General features: G+C 38.2%; 1 protein-coding gene and 1 long non-coding RNA gene across 2 annotated transcripts; one reads left to right on the forward strand and one right to left on the reverse strand.

Moving 5' to 3' along the window:
• Positions 1-396: 396 nt before the first annotated feature.
• LOC126807863 (polypeptide N-acetylgalactosaminyltransferase 5) lies at positions 397-24,357 on the reverse strand. The gene is made up of 12 exons (XM_050532709.2): positions 24,241-24,357; positions 19,712-20,384; positions 18,761-18,917; positions 17,446-17,609; positions 16,234-16,401; positions 15,616-15,826; positions 14,684-14,801; positions 13,527-13,712; positions 12,833-12,961; positions 9,586-9,672; positions 8,909-9,037; positions 397-1,092 (listed from the first exon to the last, which is right to left on the reverse strand). Exons 2-12 carry the CDS (start codon positions 20,307-20,309, stop codon positions 940-942), a joined length of 2,100 nt encoding a protein of 699 aa, XP_050388666.2. The 5' UTR covers positions 20,310-20,384; positions 24,241-24,357; the 3' UTR covers positions 397-939.
• Positions 3,167-6,848, forward strand: LOC126807932 (uncharacterized). Its single transcript, XR_007674222.2, has 5 exons — positions 3,167-3,242; positions 3,906-3,933; positions 4,757-5,011; positions 5,797-5,886; positions 6,727-6,848. It is a non-coding gene; the product is annotated as an uncharacterized LOC126807932 (long non-coding RNA).
• Positions 24,358-25,497: the final 1,140 nt, after the last annotated feature.

The raw sequence follows: 25,497 nt of genomic DNA on the forward strand, positions 1-25,497 counted from the left end.
GTGCAAAAGACATTATATTATTTGTGTATGATATAGATTGTCTCAGAAACGTCTGGAATCTAGAGTATGTTCCCAAATCCAGGATTGTTGAAAGATGTCTCACATTGAACCGGAAGTAAAGAATTGATGCCAGTCTACTTTAACTTTTATTGATTCTAGATTTCCACGATGAACCCCATACATGCTTCTCAGGAGTTTATAGCCACATCCGGCGTATGACCCATGCATCTTTTCTTACTACATATCTTAGTAGCCTTGTGATCGTCTAGTATTTTCACTTGTCGTCTTTGGCTTCCCCTTCACGTTGTGTATTATCTTCTTCTTATCTAGATAGTTAAGACGTTTGTCTTCTCAGTAGTTAAGATGTTTGTCTTACCAGGAATAACAATGCAACAGTTCGTTTTTACATTTTATATATCATAGCTGGATACATAGATACAAGCAAAGTAGATTACAATACTAAAGTCATCCTCTCAAACCCCATCCAGCCAGACTCGCTGGGGCGAGTCTGCTGATAGAAATTGCTACATCTTTTCCCTTCTAGAATCAAGCTGCTGTCTGGCGATTGCTCACAAATGTGATAGTTTTTTATTTTTAGCCTAGGGTTATGGACCTTCAATTATCTAATTGGTCAAATATGATGTAAATAATTATAGAAATTTAAAGAGGAAAAACTCTAACAATCTTGCTACATTTTTACCTACTCTTCTTCGTGTTCCAGCAGGAAAATACCATGCTACTTATATGTTTGAGGCTAAACGTTTTACATGCCCTTGGCATTTGGAATACCAAAAAGAGTTGAGACAAATGCCAAATGCACAGAAAATGACCGGGCCAAATGCACAGAAAATGACCAAAGTGGGTCTATTATGTTGACGAGACTATAAGCACCATTTAATTCCAATCTAAAAACAGGGAATGTACACAAACAATAATTTATTATAATAAAGACAATGGCTGCATGTAGTTGGGATTAGAACTCCAGCTCCACGCTTGTAGGATTAAATTCTTACATTCTTTAAGGATCACTTTCATCGTTCGGAAGACGACACTCAAACACAACTGGGTCGGTTGGTGAATGATAAGGCCGCCCTGAAATGACAATATTCAACAATACAGTGACTATGCTAAGGTCTCTATTCCGGTATAACAGCCGAAAGAATGATGACAGTAATCATAAAACTAAAATACTATTCGCAGTTTTTGACAATTCTACTATCCCTGAAAGTGTGTGATTTAAATATTGCGGGTAATACAGTTGTTTTGGTACGGGGGTTACACATAAATGTAGTAATTCTTGTCAGAGATCGTTTCATATAAGTTAAAAACAACCCACACATTTTTCAATTCTATAATTTCTGAAAATTTTCTTTACATATTGGTAGTATTATTTGTTCTCGGTTGAGAGGTAATCTCCACGGTTTCCTGAGCGAATAAAAATTCGCAGATGAAACTGCATCTCTTAAAGACCTCGCAATCGTTTGCGCGAACTATTTGTAAATGTTCGCTTTAAAGTCAAAAAGTTTTCCGCGAAAACAAAAATGCGGCTGAGTTCGTTCTTAATATAAACGACTTCATTCAAGTATTAGTTAGCCAACCAGATGCGATCTCCGCGTTCGCAGGCGTGGATCCAGGGTGTTACTGGCCCGAAATGGTCGGAAATGGCATCCATAGCGTCCCATTTAATCGCACCTTTGGCAATTGCGAATTCACACGACAATACTTAAAGGAGGCAAGTCTGTAACTCAAATATCATCCACAGTCTTCGACATTGCAAACAAGATTTATCGTTCAGTTTAAATCAACATTGATGTTGAGATCTTACCGTGAAAAGATGGGCTTCTGATATCCAATATTTAAGACAAAATGAAAATTTTAAAATTGGCACACGACTCGCGTTCCAGAATAGTTTCGAGCGCCATTTGTAATGAAGCGACTCGATAAAAGAGACTAAATATATCCCATGTAGTAGAATACTACCGGTGTAGTCTGGAATCCGAAACAGATTTTCCCGTCGAGCGATTAGCTTAATTCGGTCCTACTATTTAGTTCTGTGGTTAGGACCTGAGTCACATTATATTTTAATGTTTAACATGTAACACACAATGGATGTAATTTCAGCTGTCCACATTAATATTACTTTTAGGGATGGGTAAACATCCCTAAACCAGGTGTATTTGATTACGTATATGATTTCGTGTCAACTGCTAAAAGAATATTGATTTCGTATATTAAGTTACATAGTGTAGAACAGTTTATTTATTCCACTACTCCCCTCAAATATATGAAACATTTGAATCAATAATGTGTTTATTCCCACCGTCTCCAGTCGTTATTAAAGTACAAACCATAATTCATAAAGTACCACAAACGGCCTGAAATAAAGTACCATAATAAGTCTCTCACTACGACATAAAATAACAATTTATAAAGTACCATAATGAAGTCCGAAATATAAAATTTATAAAGTACCACAATAAAGTTCCTTGCTACGACTTGACACAAATTCTATTTCAATAGTTCGTTTACGCGTAGGGGTCTTTGGCAGTAAGAGGAACAGGGGAAAACCGACGAGGTTGGACAGGCGATCCTACTTCTTGTCATGTACAAGCGGGGAATCGAAACCACGCCACTTGACTCAATGACAGACCTTAAATGAGCCAACGCGTAGATGTTGAATCACCTGGTCACCCAACCGCCCAAGTGGGAACAGGGAGCAACCTACTGATCCTCTTTTCTTTCATACACGTAAGAATCTGTTAATGTTTGGGTTATTGGACTAAAACTGGACATGTAGGTCATTTCAGAATTACTTCAAGATAGAGGACTGTCAGGTTTTCGGGGACATTTTCGTGAAACGTATTCGCATCGCTACGCTCGGCACATCATTTACGTTGTATGTAGTATAAGTGCATGTTATAAAAGTTCAAACTATAACGAGCTGAAATATATTTTTGAGGACATCTTCTGCTTTGCGCCACTCAAGATAACAACGTTGTGGGACCTCGCAACACCTGGTAATGTCCCAGGTTCCGAAATCCTACTTACGCCCCTGTGTATTTATATATCAGCTGAACAGCTGAGTCTAGATTAAAAACAACATAATAAAATAACCCGTGTTCTTGTAAACAGTCAGATCAATCGTTGATAAACTTAACGAGGACATGCTTATCAAAATGTTCAACATAATCCTATTGGGTATTGTCTTAGTGTTAACGGGTATTCGAGCCCAATCTTGTGGGGTAAGTATTATTGTATTGAAGGGACTTTGAAGTAAGTAAAACAGGGATGGGGTGATTGCAATGTGCCTATAACTTTTCACAAATTTTGACACGGGTAAGTTTCGATAGAGATATCCTTTATTTGAACGAATGTGTCATGGAGTTGTGTTTATGATTTCTGTCTCTCACCATTCCTCTGATCTAGATATGTTGATAATTATAAAAGAGAATGTCGCCCTTTAGTTCGCTTACATTTTTTATGTTCAATATATAATATGTGAATTCGATTATAGTGAATCAACTCAGCCAAAATGAAAATTTAATGACATGAAACTTTATCTTCCATCTGAACAACACTTTGTGTTTGATGTAGATCCGGAGGGCCTGGCAAAGACAGCTGTCTAGTCGTTCGGACGGCACGAAAAACCGAGGTCCATGTACACATTGGCATGCATCTAAAAGATCCCATGGCAGTTGGAATTCGATATAAGAGTAGACCGTAGCTCCACCGTCTTGACAAAATTTCTCTCATGGCACACTGTATGGCGCATGCCCGTCTGTATTAGCTCAGTCGGTTCAGTAGGACGTTACATCCCGTTTCATTTCATTTTTGACGTAAATCAATGAGATACTACCCCTGAAAATTATCCTATATTATCTGATTCGTATTATTTGTATTTTTAGGTTTATATCAGAAATCATAATTACATTGGTAAGTTTTTGATATTATTATTTTGGCAATAAGGGGGGGGGGTGTCTCCCATCAGGAAAATTTTGAAAATTGACAAACGCTAACCCATTTTCCAAGCATTTCAGACCAAAGCAGAAGAAGGCATATTTTTGATTTGCTGATACAATTATATAACAGAATGACATAAGAGCACTATCATTAGGAAACAAGGAAGGAGAGGACAGGACACAGCCTTTCCTTCTTTCTTTTCTTTCCTCCCCCTCTCCTTTCTTTTTTTCATTTTTTTCTTTCTCTTTTTTCTTTTTTCTTTATAGGCTTAGGCCCACTTTTTTTAAAATGAGCTTAGGCCCACCTGTCATGGACAGGTGGACAGGTGGGCCCAGTCTGGCACTTGTATATATATGTTCTGTATGTACATAAATTTATTTGTATAAATACTGGAGAGTGGTCAACATAGATCTAGACTGTTCCTCAATACGAGAATACGAGCGGCGACTAAAGACTGTATGGCGCTAGCACCACGGGGTAAAATGGGGATGCTTTTCGCAAATCTAAGATATTTGTATTTAATCTTTATTTCCTTTGTATGTAATGGTTGATATTTGTTTTCTCGGTATTTAATGGTTGATGTCTGTTTTCTCGGTATTTACTGGTTGATGTCTGTTTTCTCGGTATTTAATGGTTGATGTTGGTTTTCTCGGTATTTTATGGTTGATGTTGGTTTTCTCGGTATTTAATGGTTGATGTTTGTTTTCTCGGTATTTAATGGTTGATGTCTTTTTTCTCGGTATTAAATGGTTGATGTTTGTTTTCTCGGTATCTAATGGTTGTTGTTTGTTTTCAGGGGATTATTGCGTTACTACAATCTTAAATTCAACAGAAGGAACCTTCTATAGTCCTTGTTACAATGTAACAGGTCGTTCATATGAAGATAACAATGAATGTAACTATATGATAGAGACCGGAAGTGGGGTGAAAGATATTCTGCTGTATTTTGAAGATTTTGATACGTTGACGGATGTGTTGGTTGTAGATACTGATGGTAAAACCAATAATAAGAGAGATTTTACTGGCGATATGACAGGAGAACATTTTACAAGTAAGGGCACGCACGTAGATTAAAGGCGAGAGAGCGAGAGAGAGAGAGAGAGAGTTTAACGTCCACTGGACACAAACTAGGTCATTTCGGGACTAACCTAACATATGGTTCAATTTAATTTCAAAAATTCACCTGCGCGTAGGAGTCTTTAACAGTGGTAGAAAACAGGAGGACCCGGAGAAAACCCACGAGGTTGGATAGGCGACCCTACATCTTGTCACGTACAACCGGGGATTCGAAACCCCGCCAGTTGTCTCAATGACAGACCTTATGATACAGCGCGCACACGCAAACCATTCGGCCATCCTACCCCCTAGATTAAAGGCACAACAAGCCTGGTTGCTCACAAATAGAATGAAATGCAATGGGGTTTAACGTCCATCTGTTCTACTCCGACTGGGCTAATGAAAGTGGACATACGCCATACATTGTGAAATGAGGGAATTGTGCCCAGAAAGCAGCACTACGGCCTACTGTTGTATTGAATTCCAACTGTCAAGGGTTCCTTTACGTGCGTGCCAATGTGTACACGGGACCTTGGTTTTTCGTCCCAGCCTAACGACTATAATCGTTCACAAATACCAGAAATTTAAAAATATGTACTTCTAACTGTTAACCGGGTGTCGCACGGGTAGAGCCCTGAACGTTTATTTTGAGATATACCTATCTACTCCAATAAACAAATCACATTGAAATAAATGTCCCGTGTTATTACTTTTTAAAAAAACAAATCAAAGAGGTCTTGTATGCTAACTGTCTTGTTTTTTTTAAAAAATTTATTTCAGTACAAAGCGTGAAGAGATACGCCATGTTAAGATTTGTTACTGACTTCGATGGTGCTGGACGGGGATTCTCTATAAAATATAAAATTCAAAGTAAGCACCGCTCTGAGGATGTTTTTTTTTAGCTGAATGGACAATGAACCGAAACAGCGTCTATGTAGGGCACGGGCTTCTGTAACATGGACAATCTGACGCTAAGCATTATGTCTTTAGTCCATTACGATTTAGCATGGTACAGTCGCCTGTGATGTGAAGGGGGGTCAATGGCGCACTTTGCGTCATAGGTTTAGAGGGTTTTTACATCCTCTCAATTAGAAGAAAATCATTTGGCCTCAATGCTTTTTACTACGCTATAATCATAATCATGATGCCCCACTAGTCTCAAACATACAAGATATGGGTCAGATATGCTACAAATCTTCGTGCCACCGCCACCCCGACGATATAAATATGCGGTTTTGTGCCCCCTCCCTTCCTTATGCATAATAAACGGCCACCTCTCCCCTGAAGGAAACAGTATGAGGGCTTCGAGCGTATTGTTGGGTCATGCTCGTAATGTAGCAAAATTTACATTTGTAATATGCATTTGGTGTGCTGATATTCCCCGGTTTATCCAATCCTTAGTTAAAAATCTCCATTTCCATTTGTAATGTACATTGGGTGTGTTGATAATGTGAGAAATTGTTCCAATGGCAATGCCATTTATTATTGAACTCGATATATACACAGGTCAAAATCCTATGGAACACAATTACTGCCTATTGCCGAGCAATAATAGACACGCGAAACCTAGCCAAAACGTCACTCAGTAATAAGAGGTAATTGTATACCATAAAATTGTGATCTTTGGATGGCCATTTATATGATAATAGACAAATAACTATCTTAAAACAGGACGTATTATTATTATTATTATTATTATTATTATTGTAGACGCTGGACCATATGTACCGCCAACGACAACGACCACTACAAGAAAGCCAGTGGGACATATTCACCACCATCATGTAGATCCAATGTTTCACGTAGATCGAGGCTTCATTAAACCTCAATAAAATCCCATTTGTCATATTATATTAGATATTAAAATAAAGATGTGACGTCACCCTTTGATGTTGGCGTACCATTATTTCAAATAATCGTACGGGCAACTTGCCAATCGTACATTATTTATGCTAGTGAAATATTGGACTCGCGTGACGTATTTCACTGTGAAAGCACGTGCGAGTGTCTGTATTTTAAGATGTTTAATGGTCTCGAGCTTAAGACATTGCGTAATACATGTATATTGAAACACCAGCTCGGGACTACGTCCCTGGTGTTGTTTCAATATATTACTTAATGTCTCGCTCTCGATCATTAAACAATACTTAGTGTGGTTGGTTTTATCAAAGGTGTATAATATCCGCTACAGATAGACTACAGAGGGCTAACAGTGGAATACAGGCGTGGATGAAAGGGGCGGTGGGTAGGTAGGAGTTCGAAATTATCGGAAATGGCATCTACCACTCGTGAATTGCCATAAAACATGGAGACCTACAATGACTGTTCCCCTCCCCATTCGGACCTGAAGATCCGCCCTTGAATGGAATGAAATTAGATCGTAAAACATAAGTCTGAAGACAAAAACACAGCGTATTGCCAACAATATTTAAATATTACTTTCAGAAATGATAGAATTGAAAATTGCGAAAATGCGACGATCTAGAACAAGAGTTACGACGCATGCCGATTGCAAGATGGTGAAATGTGTAATGCTGGAATCCCACTGTCGTGCGATGCGTTACGATAGGATTATTCCCGTTGAGACCTCGATCTGGTACGTGCAGATAAGTTCGGACACGTTTCGATACGATCAACACGAAAGTAACGACTGAACTCAATATATGATAGAGAGAGAGAGAGAGAGAGAAATGGGGTTTAACGTCCACTCGACACAAACTAGGTCATTTCGGGACTAACATAATTATGATTTAATTTTATTTCAATAATTCGCATGCGCGTAGGGGTCTTTAGCAGTGGGAGGAAACCGGAGGACCCGGAGAAAACACACGAGGTTGGATGGACAGGCGACCCTACTCCTTGTTACGTACAACCAGGGATTCGAAACCACGCCAGTTGACTCAATGACAGGCCTTATGATACAGCACGCACGTGCTAACCATTCGGCCATCCACCCTCCCCCCCTTCAATATATGATAAGACCTGATAGGATCACCACGATTACTCCACGATTAAAACCACGATTTCAATCGTAGCGCGAATCGTGATATATAGTGGAAACCTAGCATTACACAAAAAGAAAGAAAAATAAATAGCGAAGTTTAAAACTGTATGACTTTAATCGAACTTTCAGGATTTGTAGAATAGTGTGTTTTAAACACGGTTAGGCCTACCATCCAAAACTGCGGTTATAAAACGACCCCAACACTGGCTTTATCTATAGAATTCATTTATTTTTTGTTATTTCTGTGTCGATAGTAGAAAAGAAAATCGGCTATATTTGAATACTGACTTTATCTATAGGCTCAACATTTCCAACGAAGATAGATTGTCATTTCAGAAATATTTTGGTAATTTTACTTTTGACTCAAATGAAAGAAAAAATGATTTATCTCGTAACTATATCACGAATACGAGATAGTTAACTCGTATTTACGAGATAATCAGATCCATTTCCATTTGTAATATACATTGGGTGTGCTGATATTCCTAGTTTATCCCAATCCTTAGCTATAGGTCTCCATGTCCATTTGTAATATACATTGGGTGTGTTGATATTCCCTAGTTTATCCTAATTCCTACCTATAAATCACCATTTCCATTTGTAATATACATTGAGTGTGCTGATATTCCCTAGTTTATCCTAATTCCTACCTATAAATCACCATTTCCATTTGTAATATACATTGAGTGTGCTGATATTCCCTAGTTTATCCTAATTCCTACCTATAAATCACCATTTCCATTTGTAATATACATTGAGTGTGCTGATATTCCCTAGTTTATCCTAATTCCTACCTATAAATCACCATTTCCACTTGTAATATACATTGAGTGTGCTGATATTCTCGTACAAATCAAAGGGATCTAGTTATTTTAAAGGTTTACATACCTCCTTAGCAATAAAGGTCTGGGAATTACTCGTTGACGAACACGTGTTCACGACAACTCTGTTTCCAATGACGTCAAAACACAGATCAGCATATCTTATTTTATTCTCGAGCGTGAACTCCCAAACATTCTGTTTTATAAATAAATAATATTATTATATTATATGAATCACTTTAGAAAGAGGGAGAAAAATGGCGTTTAACGTCCATTCGATACAAACTAGGTAATTTCGGGACTAACATATGGTTCAATTTTATTTTAATAATTTGCTTGTGCGTAGGGATCTTTAGCAGTGGGAGGAAACCGGAGGACCCGGAGAAAACCCCATTTCGCGAAGAAAATCGCTAGGGAGTAAAGTAGTTCTCGAATGAATATAGGCGAAAGATTTACGACCACATGACCTAAATCTGCATATTGTAGTTTTTTTGTATAAATGATTATTTAGACATTTATTCACCTGCAAAACTCAGTATCAAGTCTCAAGACCCTTAAAATAGACAACCGATACTTCAAACATTTGTAACTCCCCTCTGATAAAAGCAATTGGACGGAAATTTTCAATGTTTTTTTTTAATTATCCATTTTTAAATTATTATAACAAGAATGACAAGTTCGTAATCTAAATATTACTCCTATGCCTCTATGTATCGCCCCGTAAACATTTAATACCATTCTTACCATATATTTACTACATATTTTCACTTCTAATTGACGGTTCATTACGCTTGGTACCTTGATACACTCCTTTACACCTGCATTCATTAACTGAAAATTTAAATGTTCAACTTTCACATTTAAAATGGCCATATAAGGCAGGGGAATGCCGTATTACAAGCAATCTAAAGGATATAAAAGGGTTAGTGCTAAGGTTCTGACCATCCAGTATCTAATTCTAAATGATGTAGAAGGGATAGTATTAGGGACTCGAGCATCCAGTATCTAAATGACATAGAATGGCTATTACTAGGGACCCGAGCACCCATAATCTAAATGACGTAGTAAGTTATTACTAGGGATTCGAGCTCCCAGAATCTAAATGACGTAGATGAGTTATCAGTAGGGATTCGAGCATCCAATATCTAAATGACGTAGATGAGTTATCACTATAATAAGAACTCGAGCACCAAGACTCTAAATGATGTAGAGAGCTTAGTGCTAGTGACTCGATCATCCAGTATCTTAATGAGCTAGAAGGGTTATCGCTAGTGATTAGATCATCCGGTATCTAAATGGGCTACTGAGGTTAGTGTTAGTGATTCGATCATCCAGTATCTAAATGAGCAAAGATCGTGATTACCAGTGTTTCGATCATCCAGTATCTAAATGAGAGAAATGGTTATTATTAGGGATTTGATCATCCAGTATGTAATTGAGCCAGATAGTTATTACTAGGGATTGGATCATCCAGTATGTAAATGAGCCAGATAGTTATTACTAGGGATTCGATCATCAATGATCTAAATGAGCCTGATAGTTATTACTAGGGTTCGATCTTCCAGTATCTAAATGAACTAGATGTGTAGTACTAGAGATTCGATTATCCAGCATCTAAATGAGCTAGAGTGATCAAGACTAGGGATTCGGTCACACAGTATCTAAATGGCGTAGATGGATTAGTCAGGGTAGTCAGGTACCGGTGCATACAGTAACTAAATGATCTAGAGGGGTCAGTGCTAGAGGTTCGTTCATACAGTGACTAAATGGGCTAGACGGGTCAGTGCTAGAGGTTCGAGCGTCCAGTAACTAAATGGGCTAGACGGGTTAGTGCTAGAGGTTCGTTCATACAGTAACTAAATGACCTAGAGGGATCAGTGCTAGAGGTTCGTTCATACAGTAACTAAATGGGCTAGACGGGTTAGTGCTAGAGGTTGGTTCATACAGTAACTAAATGACCTGGAGGGGTTAGAGCTAGAGATTCGAGCATCTAGTAACTAAAGGACCCAGAGGGGTTAGTGCTCGAAATTCAAGCATCCAGTAACTAAATGAGCTAGAGGGGTTAGTGCTAGGATTCGAGCTTCCAGTAACTAAAGGACCTAGAGGGGTTAGTGCTAGGATTCGAGCATCCAGTAACTAAATGAGCTAGAGGGGTTAGTGCTAGGGATTCGAGCATCCAGTAACTAAAGGACCTAGAGGGGTTAGTGCTAGGATTCGAGCATTCAGTAACTAAATGAGCTAGAGGGGTTAGTGCTAGGGATTCAAGCATCCAGTAACTAAATGAGCTAGATAGGTTAGTGCTAGGGATTCGAGCATCCATTAACTAAAGGACCTAGAGGGGTTAGTGCTAGTGTTAGCATCCAGTAACTAAAGGACCTAGAGCGGTTAATGCTAGGGATTCAAGCATCCAGTAACTAAATGAGCTAGAGGGGTTAGTGCTAGGATTCGAGCATCCAGTAACTAAAGGACATAGGGGGCTTAGTGCTAGAGATTCAAGCATCCAGAAACTAAAGAACCTAGTAGGTGAATGCAGTATCTAATACGAGCTAAAAGGCTTAGTACTAGGAATCAGTCATCCAGTAACTAAATGACCAAGAAGGAAGGGATGGGGAGGCATTTTACACCACCGAAGAAAGTGGGGGAAAAGAATATACTAAGGGAGGAAGAGGGTAATGTTTAGCAGTACAAGAACAGCGCGGGATTCATCAACCACTCAAACACAATGATTTAAGAATAGGTTTTATTTTACTTTTACACGAAACCTTTCGTACACTTAAACATACGCCAAAATTATATACGAAAATATAATTTTAATTTAGTTTCTTTTATTAGATGTAACAAGTAGTCATAATAATAATCATCACCAACAACAAGCCGATGTTTCATCATCACCATTTCAGTAACAAAGAATTTCATTTTTTCGAGAAGCAAGAATGGGTTTTGACAGTGTTTAAAACGAAAGTAGTGTTGGAAGGTTTGAGAGAGCTATCTAAGATCAAATACCAATGATACATTCTACAAGCTGGTTTATGATTGGTTAAAGCTATTTTGATTGACAAGGAGGTTATCACTAAGTTATCATTTAGGGAGGTTTAATTTTGCCGAAACGACGACGCGGTTTGTATAATGCGGTATGGTATGTAAGTCTTATTAATCTTCTGTTCGGCTAATCTCGGGGTTGGCTCTGGGTTCTACAGTTTCCGTCCGCTGATAGAGACCCTTAGCTCACACTAATAACATGGCATTTCTTGGTTCTGTTTGAGTTTTGTGAACGTTAAACCCCAATTCTCTCAACTGCACAATACCTTACTGCTTCAGGTATCTTTGTAAGGGTGGGATTGTAATTGTCTGTAATACTTCCGGAAAGGCACCAATGTCATACCGAGTTTATATACAACGATCTAGCACAATCCTTACCAAGAGAGGGTAACAGTTGTGGAACGAGGGGAAGAACAAAACGCAAGTAAATAAAATATTGTCGCTTCAAGAATCGTCCTTTCAGGAAAATATAACCTCCTTAATACCATCTTTAAAGCCCTCTGCTCCCTGTTGACTATTATCACGAATCAATCAAGTCTGTTGGTCTATGTATTACATGTATAGAACTATGTACTGGGAGTCTACACCACCGCCCCCTAAATGACGTATGTAAGTATAAAAAAAACCCCTCTTATTAATCTGTTTTTATAAAACTTGTAAAGGTGTTTTTTGTGGTTGGGGTGATGTAGCCGATGAATTGAACTGCCTCTGTTAACCAATTATTCTGCGCCCGCCAATGATTAATGACAAAATCACTAAGACGGCTTCTGAAGTCTTTAAAAAACACTTCTATGTAATAAAATTTGCGCCACGTTTACAAGACGAGATTTACTGAACAGAATACCAGCGTTAATGATTTTCTTAGGAGATGCAATTCTTGAGGACCAGAAGGACTTTAAATGACATTCTACATTGATCGTTAATAACAGTTGTTATATCATGTAGGCTATACCTCTCCAAACTTTTCACCTATACCGGGTACATACAACTCAGGATAAACATTACGTATATACCAGTCAAAAGTTTTACATTTTAAATCTTTTCTTAGTTGCTTCTGGGATGTTATGTCACCTATGCCATCCTGAAATAAGACGGAAACAGGATTTGAATTGACATTATTGACATCCTATCAAAACACAGCTGATACAGAAATACACAGTTTATGGAGGTTTGTACTTGAAAAGCACAAACAGTTAACTACACTACTCATGGTAATGTGTAAAGTGGTAATGTGGACTCCGGGTCCAGTTTCTGGGTCGACTTATAGATAGGCTAAACAGAAAAATTCCCCTAGAATCCGGACCCAGTGTTCCATGCGCATGTTATTACGATTTGATACAGCCGCCTCGCGATTTCAATTGGCAATATCTCCGCCATTAAGTAATGACATCAAGACATGCATCAACAATTTTAATCAGACAGCAAGACACATTAGTGGACCAATAAAAATATTCCAGGCCTCTCAAACTGTCTAATATTACTCTAGGAACTAATTCTACTTCTTTATGTAACTGGAAAAAATAAATTAAAACCGGTAGTCATAAAATACCACGCGACTGACACTGTTTAGTTTCAAACTAGAAACTAGGTCTACGGTAATAGCCAACTTATTGAAACAAGGCCGTGAGTATAACATAAAAACTAACCGGTTGAATTCTGGCGACAGAAAAGAAAAATTGCTTGTATTGGTCTAACCAAACTTCTGCCACTCTTGCCTTGTTCCTTTGTAGAGTTGGTATTTGCGTTTCGTTTAAATATGGTGACGTCGCCCTGAACACGTGACCAATATGACTACAGGGTGTTATTAGTATTCGTCCTCCGCACATCCAAGTCTAAAACATAAAGTTTTTAATATCAATTGTTGAACCCAGTTCCAGTTTAAATCAGGAACGGGCTAGGGGTCATATGCCCCTGAGACTGGCCAGGTGAGGGGCTCTCACTCTTTGTATTCTTTTACAAATTCCTCAAAAACAATGTAAATTCTAGACTAAAAAGGTCCCCAAAAAATGTTTTAACTTATTTAGGGGGTTTCCGAACCTACCATACTCAGTTCATCCCTGGTTTAAATACACTTTAACAATCAAATCATAATAATAACAATGTTGCTATTGGTTTTATTTATCGGTTGTTTCACCTTCTCCATTTTGGTCTTAAAGCATAAATTTATAGTGTGTGTTCGGTTATGAGCAGATTGTGCTTGGTCAAAACTCGAGATACAGAAAATTCCACAAGATCTTTCGAAAGCTTATCGGGACATTTAATTTGTTGATAGAAGTTATTGTGTTGGCAGAAGTTGCCTTAGCTTGCTACGACTTGAACTGTTTTTTTTTTCATGTTTCTGTGGCGGATGTGACCACGATTGGTACCGGTGGGAATAGCCACCTTATTTGTGTGTAATAATTGTATTTAACGTCCGCTTCCACCGAAGTGATATCGTATATATCAGCGCAGATGTGACGTAGGATCACGTGATCTGAAAAACAATAAGTATGACGCACCTTTTTGGACACTAACGCAATGAATTTTACAGGGAGTTCTTATTCGTGAGCGGCCAAGTTTCTGTCTGGTGTTTACTAATGCTAGGTTTCCACTATTACGATTCCAGCTACGATTGAAACCGTGGTTTTAATCGTTGAGTAATCGTGGGGATCCAATCAGGTCGGATTATTGTTGTCAGTCGTAGCAATCGTTTTGATCGAAACGTGCCCGAATTTATATGCACGAACCAAATCGTGGACTCAATAGGGTCATTCCTATCGTAACGCATCGTATGACAATGAGAACCTAGCAGTACACAGCGTACCTTAAAGGATAGTTCTAGATTTTCACTTCCCCACAATTCTATACCTTCATCATAACCACCTAATCTGTGGAAATAATCTTTAGTGATGGCAAACAGACCACCCGCCATTGTTGGTGACCTGGTAACAAATAAGAAATCATATATTTAACGCCTTAATCTCGCCATTTGCATTTTTCTGGAAATACCCAGTTTTTTACGACTTAATCCACTCTATAATGAAATAGGGTTTAACGTCCTAACGGTAATAATCTCCCAGCTTGGATTCAATCAACTTAAAAAGAAGCCCATCAACCAATTTCAGCAAAAAATGAAGAAACCCGATGCCCACCTGAGCACCTAATAGAACCCCCGTCTTCATTAGCCCAGTCGGAGCAGAACAGTAGGATGTTAAACCCCATTTCGTTTCGTAATAGAACCCTTGCCGCCATCTTGGGACAATTTGCCCCATAGGACACTGCATGGTGTATGACACACTTCTTCAATAGCCTGCCAGATTCAGAAACCTCACTTCATTTCATTTCCCCCCCCTCCCCCCCCCCCCCCAAAAAAAAACAATTAAATATACATAAATTACAATTGCTTCTATGACATTTAATAATTGGAATGAAAACATGTTATACGCGGAGCGCAGAACGTGGCAAACAAAACGAAAGATTGTCTAATCGTTCGGATTGTCGTGGAATTCGAGTATTCTGAAACGTCGCTCGCTGTCCGGTCAAATGTTCTGCGTGAATATTCCATGCAAATATATCTAATAGACAAAACCTACAAATAACGTATTCCACAAAGCCTACAAATGACGTATTCCACAAAACCTACAAAAGGCGTATGCACAAACCTACAAATTTTAATGACGTATTCCACAAAACCTACAAATGACGTGTTCCACAAATCTGTGTTCTGTGTTAATATATGTAACAGACAAAACTTACATATAATTATCATCCGGGGACTTTCTTAATCTTAAAACCCTTGGTGGAGCTTGTGTCCAAATAAATTCCATTCTGGCTAAATTTAAACTACCAATATTTCCCTCTACTGTACTGGCTATACCAAACGTCCTACTGTCGATCATTTCAATAATAGGTGTCACCACGGTTTCTGGGTTTTCTATCAAGGGCAGTAACAAGGGTTCCAACCAACCTTATTAATTAAAGAAAAACAACTTCAGTATAATCGGGATTTTTTTTATTACGGGACAACGCTGGTGTCAGGTGTTCACATAAAAGAATTTTTGATAATCAAGTAGATGAAAAGGTCAATGTACGGCCCAAAAATAGCAGTTGTATCAATCGGTGCTATATCCCATTACTCTAAACTGAGTTACTCCCCTTGTTAACCAACCCATCTTTCGTTTTAAACTACTTTGAACATAAAATGGGCCCTAAAGGCCTCTGCTAGGTCTAGGGCTTTGTCGTAAGAAAAGGGGGCGATGGAACGGGGGAAACGATGATAGAAAGTTTTCTTTGATCGGATTACCGTCGTTGAGAAAAGTTTTTTTAATCTCTAATTTTATTGAACTAATTCAATAAGTATTAAATGGTTCTTACCATCGAAACATTCAACATGGGAATCCAGAAACACAAGCGCATCTCCTGTTGCCCTGGCAACACCCATCATTCTGGCCCTTACCAGCCCTTGTCGTGTTTTAATCCGAATTATTGTAACTTTTGGTAGTTCCTTTCCTACATACTCGTCGAGTGGAGTTTTTAAATGTTCTACAACAGAAACATAGAGTTACTAGACGACTTATTGTAGGTTTTGTATTTACAATTTCTTCATCGATCTTTAAAGTATCAATATACTAGATAACTTACGACCATCTTCCTTATTTATAAATAAATTCAACAAAACTATAATTGGCGTCGATCTTCATGAAAAGAAACGAATTATTCTTCCGACATTCTCAGACAAAAAATAGCCATAGCGTCCGGTAGATGGTCATATTTAACAAAAAAATAGCCATAGCTTACGGTAGATGGCCATAATAAACAACAAATAACCATAGCAACAACAAGTAGCCATAGCTTAAGGAAAATGGCCATAATTAACAACAAATAACCATAGATTACGGTAGATGGCCATAATTAACAACAAATAGCCATAGCTTAAGGTAGGTGGCCATAATTAACAACAAGTAGTCATAGCGTAAGGTAGATGGCCATAATTAACAACAAGTAGCCATAGCGTAAAGGTAGATGGCCATAATTAACAACAGGTAGCCATAGAGTAAGGTAGATGGCCATAATTAACAACAAATAGTCATATCTTACGGTAGATGGCTATAATTACCAACAAGTAGCCATAGCGTAAGGTACATGGCCATAATTAACAATAAGTAGCTATAGCTTACGGTAGATAGCCATAATTAACAACAAATAGCCATAGCTATAGATTTGATCGATTTGAATAATATTTAGCACAATATTTCTCCTTATATGAGAGTGATTCTTAACATTTAAAGATTGGCATTTCATTCCTCCAATGTAAAACAAAATGACGTTTATTCAAATATAAACGTGTAGCACAGTTATTTGAGAAATGGTATCGGGTCTCCTGTTATTAACCGCACTAATGAATTGAGTTCATGAGAAATGGACTTACGAACCTGCAAACAATCGGGCGTGCGAATCGAGTTCAAAAAGTCAATATAGCTGTTGTGTTTCCTTAGTATTTAAAGATAATAATTCAAAAGTGTAGCCCTTAGAAAGATGTTATAGTTAAAAGTACAAAAGAAGAGCCAACTGTTTAAAAGGTCTTACCTTTGTCCGAGTTATCGTCGAGAAGGAAGACCTCTTTAACAAGATTAGGCGGTGCCCTGTCTATAGCACTATGAACTGTCCGTAATAAAGTCGACCAGGCCTCGTTATAAAAACATATAATAATGGTAACTGTTGGTAGGGAAGGATACTGTCTCTTTTTACACCTGAAGATAAATGGATAACACAAACAGTAAAAACTTTATGGACCCGTGTATGTCGATTCGAGAAAAACATGATTCGAGTAAGCCAACCTTTTTTGAGGGTGCACGTGCTTCCATCTTTGCTAGAAATGTTTTTGGACGTGCCGGTAATATATACAATAAGATACAAAAAGAGCCCGAGTGTAGGTATATTATAAGAAGTTCTATGAACGTTTCTGTGTAAAGTAGCAAGTACAAAACGGTATATTCTAGCCTTACAAAATCAATGCTTGATAACGAATAGCGGTCCGATCCCGTGAAAGGGGGGCAACTGTTTAATTTGATAGTCTGTCGTTTTATTTTGCCCGATTAGCCCTGTCGGTGCAGAACAGTAGGCCTTTAAACCCCATTACATTTCATTTATTTTGCCCGTGTAAACATTTCAAACTTATTAAATGGTTTGGTTGTCGTTAATCTAAGCACAGGCAGACACATTAGAAAATTTCTAGAGGTAAGATCACAAGTCGCTAAACACAACGGGGACTCGTTTGTTAATTTATGAAGCAGGCCGCAGAATAACAAGATAATAAAATGTATGTCTCTAATCCAGATACTCGCTTGGACACTTTGGAATTGAATTGTCGGAAACCTATAGAATTTGATCTTATAAGCCCCACCATGCAATGTCATTTGGTTTATTAATACCTGAATTTAATTAACGTATTTAATTAACATAAGATAATGTTCTACAAAAAATAGCCACTCCAGTTTATCAACACAACTTTAGCATAAACTGCAAAAATTATCGATGACTTTTGACATTTCAGTCGTGTTAAGATGTATTACGCATGCGCACATCTGTGATTCAGTGGCAAAACGCTAGATGGAACTATTTATAATATCCCCCACCCTCATCTGGAGTCATGCAGTGTCGAGAAATGAGGTATCTTATCTGCAACAAAATATCACACTATTTCCACCAATCTCCATAGCTTAAACGTTTGATTACGTCACGATTTTGCAGACGCAGTTGCATTATTTTGGATCTTTATTTGCCAAAATATTAAACACACAAATTTCGTACCAAATACACTATTTAATCTTAAAGGATCCAATTAAAAGGACAATATAAAACAGTTTTTATTGTAACTATTAGAATCTAATGGTCAACTTACTCATTATTTCTGTAATCTGGTAGATTACGCTTGACTGAGATCAAGTTGCTGGCGAATTCATTAAAACGGTAATTATATAATCCATAATAATATTCTTTTCTTTTGGTCAGTTCATCCAGTCTTTCAGGGTCTATTACAACAGGGACACCGTTTTCACCTAAACATTCGAAATTGATAATAATATATCGCATGCTTATCGATCCCAGCAGGAAATCTGACAGTGTTCAGCAGAATACCAGGGGAGATAACTACGATACAGTCATTAATTTATTGGTCCTCGCCGGGATTCGAACCCAGAAATTCAGTCGAGAGGATAGTTAGGAGAGAGAGAAATGGGGTTTAACGTCCACTCGACAAAACCAGAGAAATGGGGTTTAACGTCCACTCGACACAAACCAGGTCATTCCGGGACCAACACATAGTTCAATTTTACTTCAATGACCCGCTTGCGCGTAGGGGTCTTCAGGACCTGGACAAAACCCACGAGGTTGGAAAGGCAACCCTACTCCTTGTCATGTACATCCCGGGAATCGAAACCACGCAAGTTGACTCAGTGATAGACCTTATGATACAGCACTTACGAGCTAACAATTCGGCCATCCAACCCCAGGTAGTTAGGACCCCACCCCTCAAACATAAGCATACATATTTTTTATGGGATTGGATGGCTGAATGCCTTACGTATAGAAGTTATATTTAATACATGTGTTGTACTAGGCCAACCAGTTAGATGTTTCTTCAACTCCCTAGGTTCTTTTCCTGGGCAGTTTATCTCCCCTCGCCCCCATTACAAGTACGAGCACCTCTCCACCTATAACCAACTTTCGAGAGCGACACTTAAATCCCCCCAAACCCTAAATATGAAACTAGCTCCAGACAGCGAAAACGGAAATGTCCGGAAAGATTTCAAGAAAATATTGTAATATCTGTATTGAGTAGGTTAAATTGTACCTGGACCGTTTGACTCAGTATTTACTGGATATGTTAACTTCCTGTTTTCACCTTCAGTTATTTGTACGCTGACTTTCTTTGGCACCAAAACACCCGGTTCTTCACTTCCGGCTCTTTTTAAGAACGGGTTCAAAATTTCTGTCTGATGAACTGCAACGACAGACTCATCAACGTTGTCATCTTTATTTTCCAGTCTCTCCGGTATCTGCATGGGGATTATTCGTGCTTCTTCCATATTTACTACGTCATTTTCTATTTTAGCAGGTTTTTCAATGTGTTTTAAAATAGTTTTATTATAATTTTTGTTTCGTGTAATATTTAACTTTGGTACAACTTCTACTTCATCCCGTTCTAACGCTACTAAATTAAAGCCTTCGTCCCATTCGCCCCTTTGCCTGTGATGTCTAGACCTACGCCTAACATGATTTATTTTATCTAATTTTGTTTCTGGGATAGAGTCTCGTTTTGATATGTGCTCATGAAGATCCGAATTGTCCACAAACGTAAACGACATGCGCAATACGGCTAGTAACCACAGGGTCGGTATGCCCATTAGGACAAGTGGCAACCAATGTCTTTTAAATCGGACTCTCGTCATTTTGACGAATAATTACACACACTAATTTGCACCAAACGCTGATATAAAATTCTGAAGTTTTATGGTCATTGGATTCTGAAATATAAATGGTAGACTCAACATGGCGTCCAAAAGCTGCATAACTAAAACTAAACAAACGACGATAACACTATCATATAGCCAACATGAACAAATAATAAATTATGAAAATTATAATATGATATTTAAAGATGGGTTCCCAGAAGAGTATTTATCGGGTGGTTATTTCCAATAAAAGTATGGTAATTTTGGTATATATGGAAAGTAGAGATATCCAATCTTACTAGCAAAATACTGGATTCCCCGAAAAACACTCATGGAGCGTATACAGGACAAAAATGTAAGGGTTCCCCTAATCAACAGCCCGGCGATTAGGAATTTCTGCACGCGTGATGGCAAAAATGAAATGAAATGGGGGGTTTAACGTCCTACTGTTCTGCTCCTAACCTGGGCTAATGAAGACGGGCAAACGCCATGTAGTGTGCTATGAGGGAAATTTTGCCGGGAAGCGGTGCTACGGCCTACTCTTATATCGAATTCTAACTGCCAAGGGATCTTTTACGTGCACGCCAATGTGTACACGGGACCTCGGTTTTTCGTCCCATCCGAACACGTGAATATTGAGGGCTTGATGTACAAGTTGATAAACTTGATGAAGAGTTAGACGTACAACACTTTCTGAGATAAAAATGACGGAAAAAGACGCGGGTAGTGGGTAATCTGAAAATTTAATTAGGATTCGATATGTGTAATAAATAGTAAGCGATTAAAGACAACACCGTCTTATGTATGCAATGAATTCTCCTCTGACTTCCAAGAGAGGTAAGTCACGTGACGTAAACATGACCTGGTTTGATTGAATTTTTAAAGCAGGACATTCCTTCGCAATTACAATGTTTGAGAAGGATTTGAAGCAAAATTATGACAAGTTAATTAGTTTGAATATGTTTTTAGTCCATATATACGATTAAATCACCCAGTTTGTACGCGGGGACCCATCTTTAAAACTAAGTCCACAGTTTTTCAAGTATAGTAATGTACATTGATTATATGTCTGTTTGTATTAACAGCGTGCATTATTTAAACATTAAATTCCACCTATTGAGAGAGAGAGAGAGAGAGAGAGAGAGAGAGAGAGAGAGGAAATGGGGTTTAATGTCCACCCGGCACAAACTAGGTCATTTCCGGACTATTTAAGCATCATTTAAACATTAAATTCCACCTATTGACAGAGAGAGAGAGAAATGGGGTTTAACGTCCACCTGACACAAACTAGATTATTTCGGGGCTAATATTGTTAAATTTTATATGATCCATCGAAAAACCACGAGGTTGGATAGGCGACCCTTGACAGACCCCAAACCTTAACCCAATGACAGACCTTATGCCCCCCCACCCCTTTCCAATTGGCAGTGAGGGATGTTGAAGGAATGCGGAGGTAGGCCTACCTGAACAACAGTTCTGTTGCCTATCGTTTTAAACGATCTATTGTACAAATTAGAGAAGTGTTGGCACTTCAAATAATGAAATAGTTGTAGAAATAAAAACAAAACCACCCCAAATAACAAGCCCCTTACATTTATTAAAATATTCATTTCTGAAATCGTATCATGACAAGCCCTGAATACAGCAGCCTGAAAGTGGTCCATTGTGACATGATGAACTCCAATCAACAAATCAATCGATCACGAAGTTGCAGTTGCGTTTACACCAGAAATTTCACTGATGAAACTAATATGCCTGAAATCTATGAGATATCTATCTTACATCCCTGTCTGTAGGGGCAGCCAACTGCGACACAGCAATGTAATAGGGCATATAGATCGTGAAAAGGTAGATTTGGGACCCCAAGATGGCGTCAATGTACACTTGACGTCATATTTTCATGACGTCATGGAATTTCTGGTTTCACAGTTGCTGCAACTACAGTGTGCGGTTATACCCCATCAGACCGGGGTGGCGTCCTTACTGCTGAAAATGGTCTCAGAGCGCGTCACGATCACCATAAGCGTGCTAAAGACGTCTTGGAAACGCCAGAAATCGTGCATGTTCAAAACAAACGCAAAGGTTCTGCGATCTGGCCTGGAAAGCTGTGAGAACGCGAATTTTTTCAAGTTTGTCATTTTTTGGGACATTTTCTCGCGTTGTGTTCACGTTTGCCGGCCACCTTGTGCATTTTCTGGTCGCTGTACGGTCGCAGCAGCGCAGTAAGGACGCCACCTCGGTCTGACGGGGGCATAAAAGAAACAACTATTTTATTCAGAAAGACGTCATAATACACGAGAAACAACTGTTTTTAGGATTTAACCAGACAAGTTAAAAACAACGCATGAAATAGAGTAATATCTTGGAACAATTTAAGATCATGTAATGACAGACAGGGAGAGAGAGAGAGAGGGGGGGGGGTATAACGTCCAGTCGACACAAACAACTAGGTCATTGCGGGACTAACATATGGTTCAATTTTATTTCAATAATTCGCTTGGGCGTAGCGGTCTTTAGCAGTGAGAGGAAACCGGGGGAGCCGGAGAAAACCCACGAGGTTGAAAGGCGATCCTACTCTTTGTCCCGTACAACCGGGGAATCGAACCCACGCCAGTTGACACAATGACTTTAAAACAAAAGTATCCCGACAGTCACTCTCGCCATTCTTTCCTTTCTTACACCCGGAGCCCCTCCTTAGGATGCAATATACCCTGGGCGCTTACCTGCAAAGTCATTTTGTCTTATCCAAATAAGCCGGATCAAGCCTATTTGGTGGCTTCTTCTGGCAAGTTTCTGTTAATGACTTTAATGACATTGGAATTAGACGATTATTGTCATTATTTATCAGTAAAAAAGTAAATGCAATATATCACTATCTGGGATAAGTACAAAAATTAAATAATATAAATATCGACCATAAAGGACATTTAAAGTCCATAAAAATAAATTGAGAAATAAGTATAATATGTTGACAAATGTTAATACAATATTTCCTTTTGTCTTTTATTTTATTTACACAATAATTTCCTACTATTAACGTCAACTTCTACCTCAGGTAATGTCGTATACTTTTGATAATTTTTCATTTGTATGTGTAAAATGGCGATCGGTATTAGTATTACACTATTATAGGTAGTCTTATAAATTTAGACCATACTTAGGTTTCCTAGGATTGGGTGAACGTATGGTTGTACGTGACAAGGAGTAGGGTCTCCTGTCCAACCTCGTGGTTTTTCTCCGGGTCCCCCGATTCCTCCCAGTGCTAAATACCTCTACGCGCAAGCGAATTATTGACCTAAAATTGGACCATATGTTAGTCCCGAAGTGACCTAGTTTGAGTAGCTCTCAGGTCTCTTACTACTACAAGCTGGAGTTTAACATCCGCTTCTACATTTCCGTTCAACTTAAAATGAGGCCCCGTATTCACCTTGGCATATACGTAAAGGAAAAGTAGTACGTTAAACCCCATTTCATATTTGTTTTGGTTTTTATTATAATAGATTCGATATATATTGTTCGAAAAATATATATTGATCCTTTTTAGAATTGCATAGTTTAATTGATCATTAACAGCAACCGAATCAAACTCAAGTTTAAAACGATAGCTTCGGAATTCATAATACATTCTTTAAATCAACTAAAAAAAAACACTTGAGCTACGAAGAAAGCCAAGTTTTTATTTGTGCATATGCATTGTACCTTTAAAGATATAAGACGTGTAGCTTATAATTTTAACAACACAAACTTGAGAAACTTGTAACATCTTGAGAGGAATTTGAATATCGATCTAAAAATCTGAATGATCCTCTTAAATTCTTATATAAATATATATGAAAGCACTACTATAGCAATATGCAGTTTAATAAAACACCTGAAGATATTTTATATTAACAAAAGAAAAGGTATTAATTAATAATTATATGCCTACCTTAAAGTATCATATTGATAAAAAGAAATTATGAAATTGTGTAAATCTGTATCGTTAACACGTTATATCGATGTTTCCACGTTGACCGTATGGCGCCATTTTGAGAAATTCACTTCTGCTCATTTTAAATACGACAAAAATTGATTTAACGAAAGGTTTGAGTAAACAGCTGTTAACAGCCTGGGTGACTTCTAGCAAGCCAATAATATGATAAATATTAGGCAAAAGTAATAATAATAGACGGAATATTTGGAAGTAAATTTGGAGTTCTGTAACGAAACAGAAATGTGTAGCTTCTGAAATATCATTTAGATTTGTGTGTGATGGACAATCAAAGACGTTAAAAGTTTCTTAGTAAGGAATTAATTATCAAAATTGTGTTCAAAAGGAAAGAGACTTATTTGACCTTAAAGACAAAATGGCTAAAACATACATAAGATATGCCCTGTTATCGATGATGCTGTGTTTTTTTCTCTGGGCATTCTATTTCTTCGAACAAATGTCCAAACATGATACTATTAAGGAAATTGGCGATGTTTATGATCAGGAAATCAATAAATTAGAGGATAAATCGCGAGATTCTTTAAAGAAAGAAAAGGTTGAAAAACATGTCGAGGAGGAGGTGAAAGAAAACAATATTCCCGTGGCCAAACATTTCGGTCCAGATTGGAGTGATAATGCGTACGAAGTTGTACGAGAGATAGACCCAAACGCCCCAGGCAAGTCATGCTTTATCTCATCATTCTATTATTATTTTTAAAAATGAAACTAGCAAAATTCATAGTTCATTGATAAGTCAATGAGAAAGCCGCATGCTCACTAGTAACCAGAGTCAGAAGGCCCATGGGACTTGACCGAGGGGGTACCTCGACTCTTTCCCACTTGGTTTCTTTTTGTCAGCAACCGTAGGGCGGAGGGCATGGCACGAAACAGCGGCTAGTCATGGAGGTCTATTGTACCACGTTGGCAGTTGGAATTCGCCGCAGATTAGACGAAAAAGCCGCTGTCTGAGCAAAATTCATCTCTGATTGCACACTGCATGTCGTATGCTGGCCTTGATTATTCCGGTTGGTGCAGAAAAGAAAGTCGTTAAACCCCATTTAATTTCATTTTATTTCTTTGTCTTCTGTTGGAGCCGTGGTCGCTCAGTTGATAATTTCCGGCATAGCAGAATGTATGGCGTATGCCCATCTTTAGCCTAGTTGGTACAGAGAAGTGGGTCGTTAAACCCCATTCCATTCCATGGCGTTGAGGGTT

The sequence above is a fragment of the Patella vulgata genome, chromosome 9 (assembly GCF_932274485.2).
Source record: "Patella vulgata chromosome 9, xgPatVulg1.2, whole genome shotgun sequence".
Lineage (NCBI taxonomy): Eukaryota > Metazoa > Mollusca > Gastropoda > Patellidae > Patella > Patella vulgata.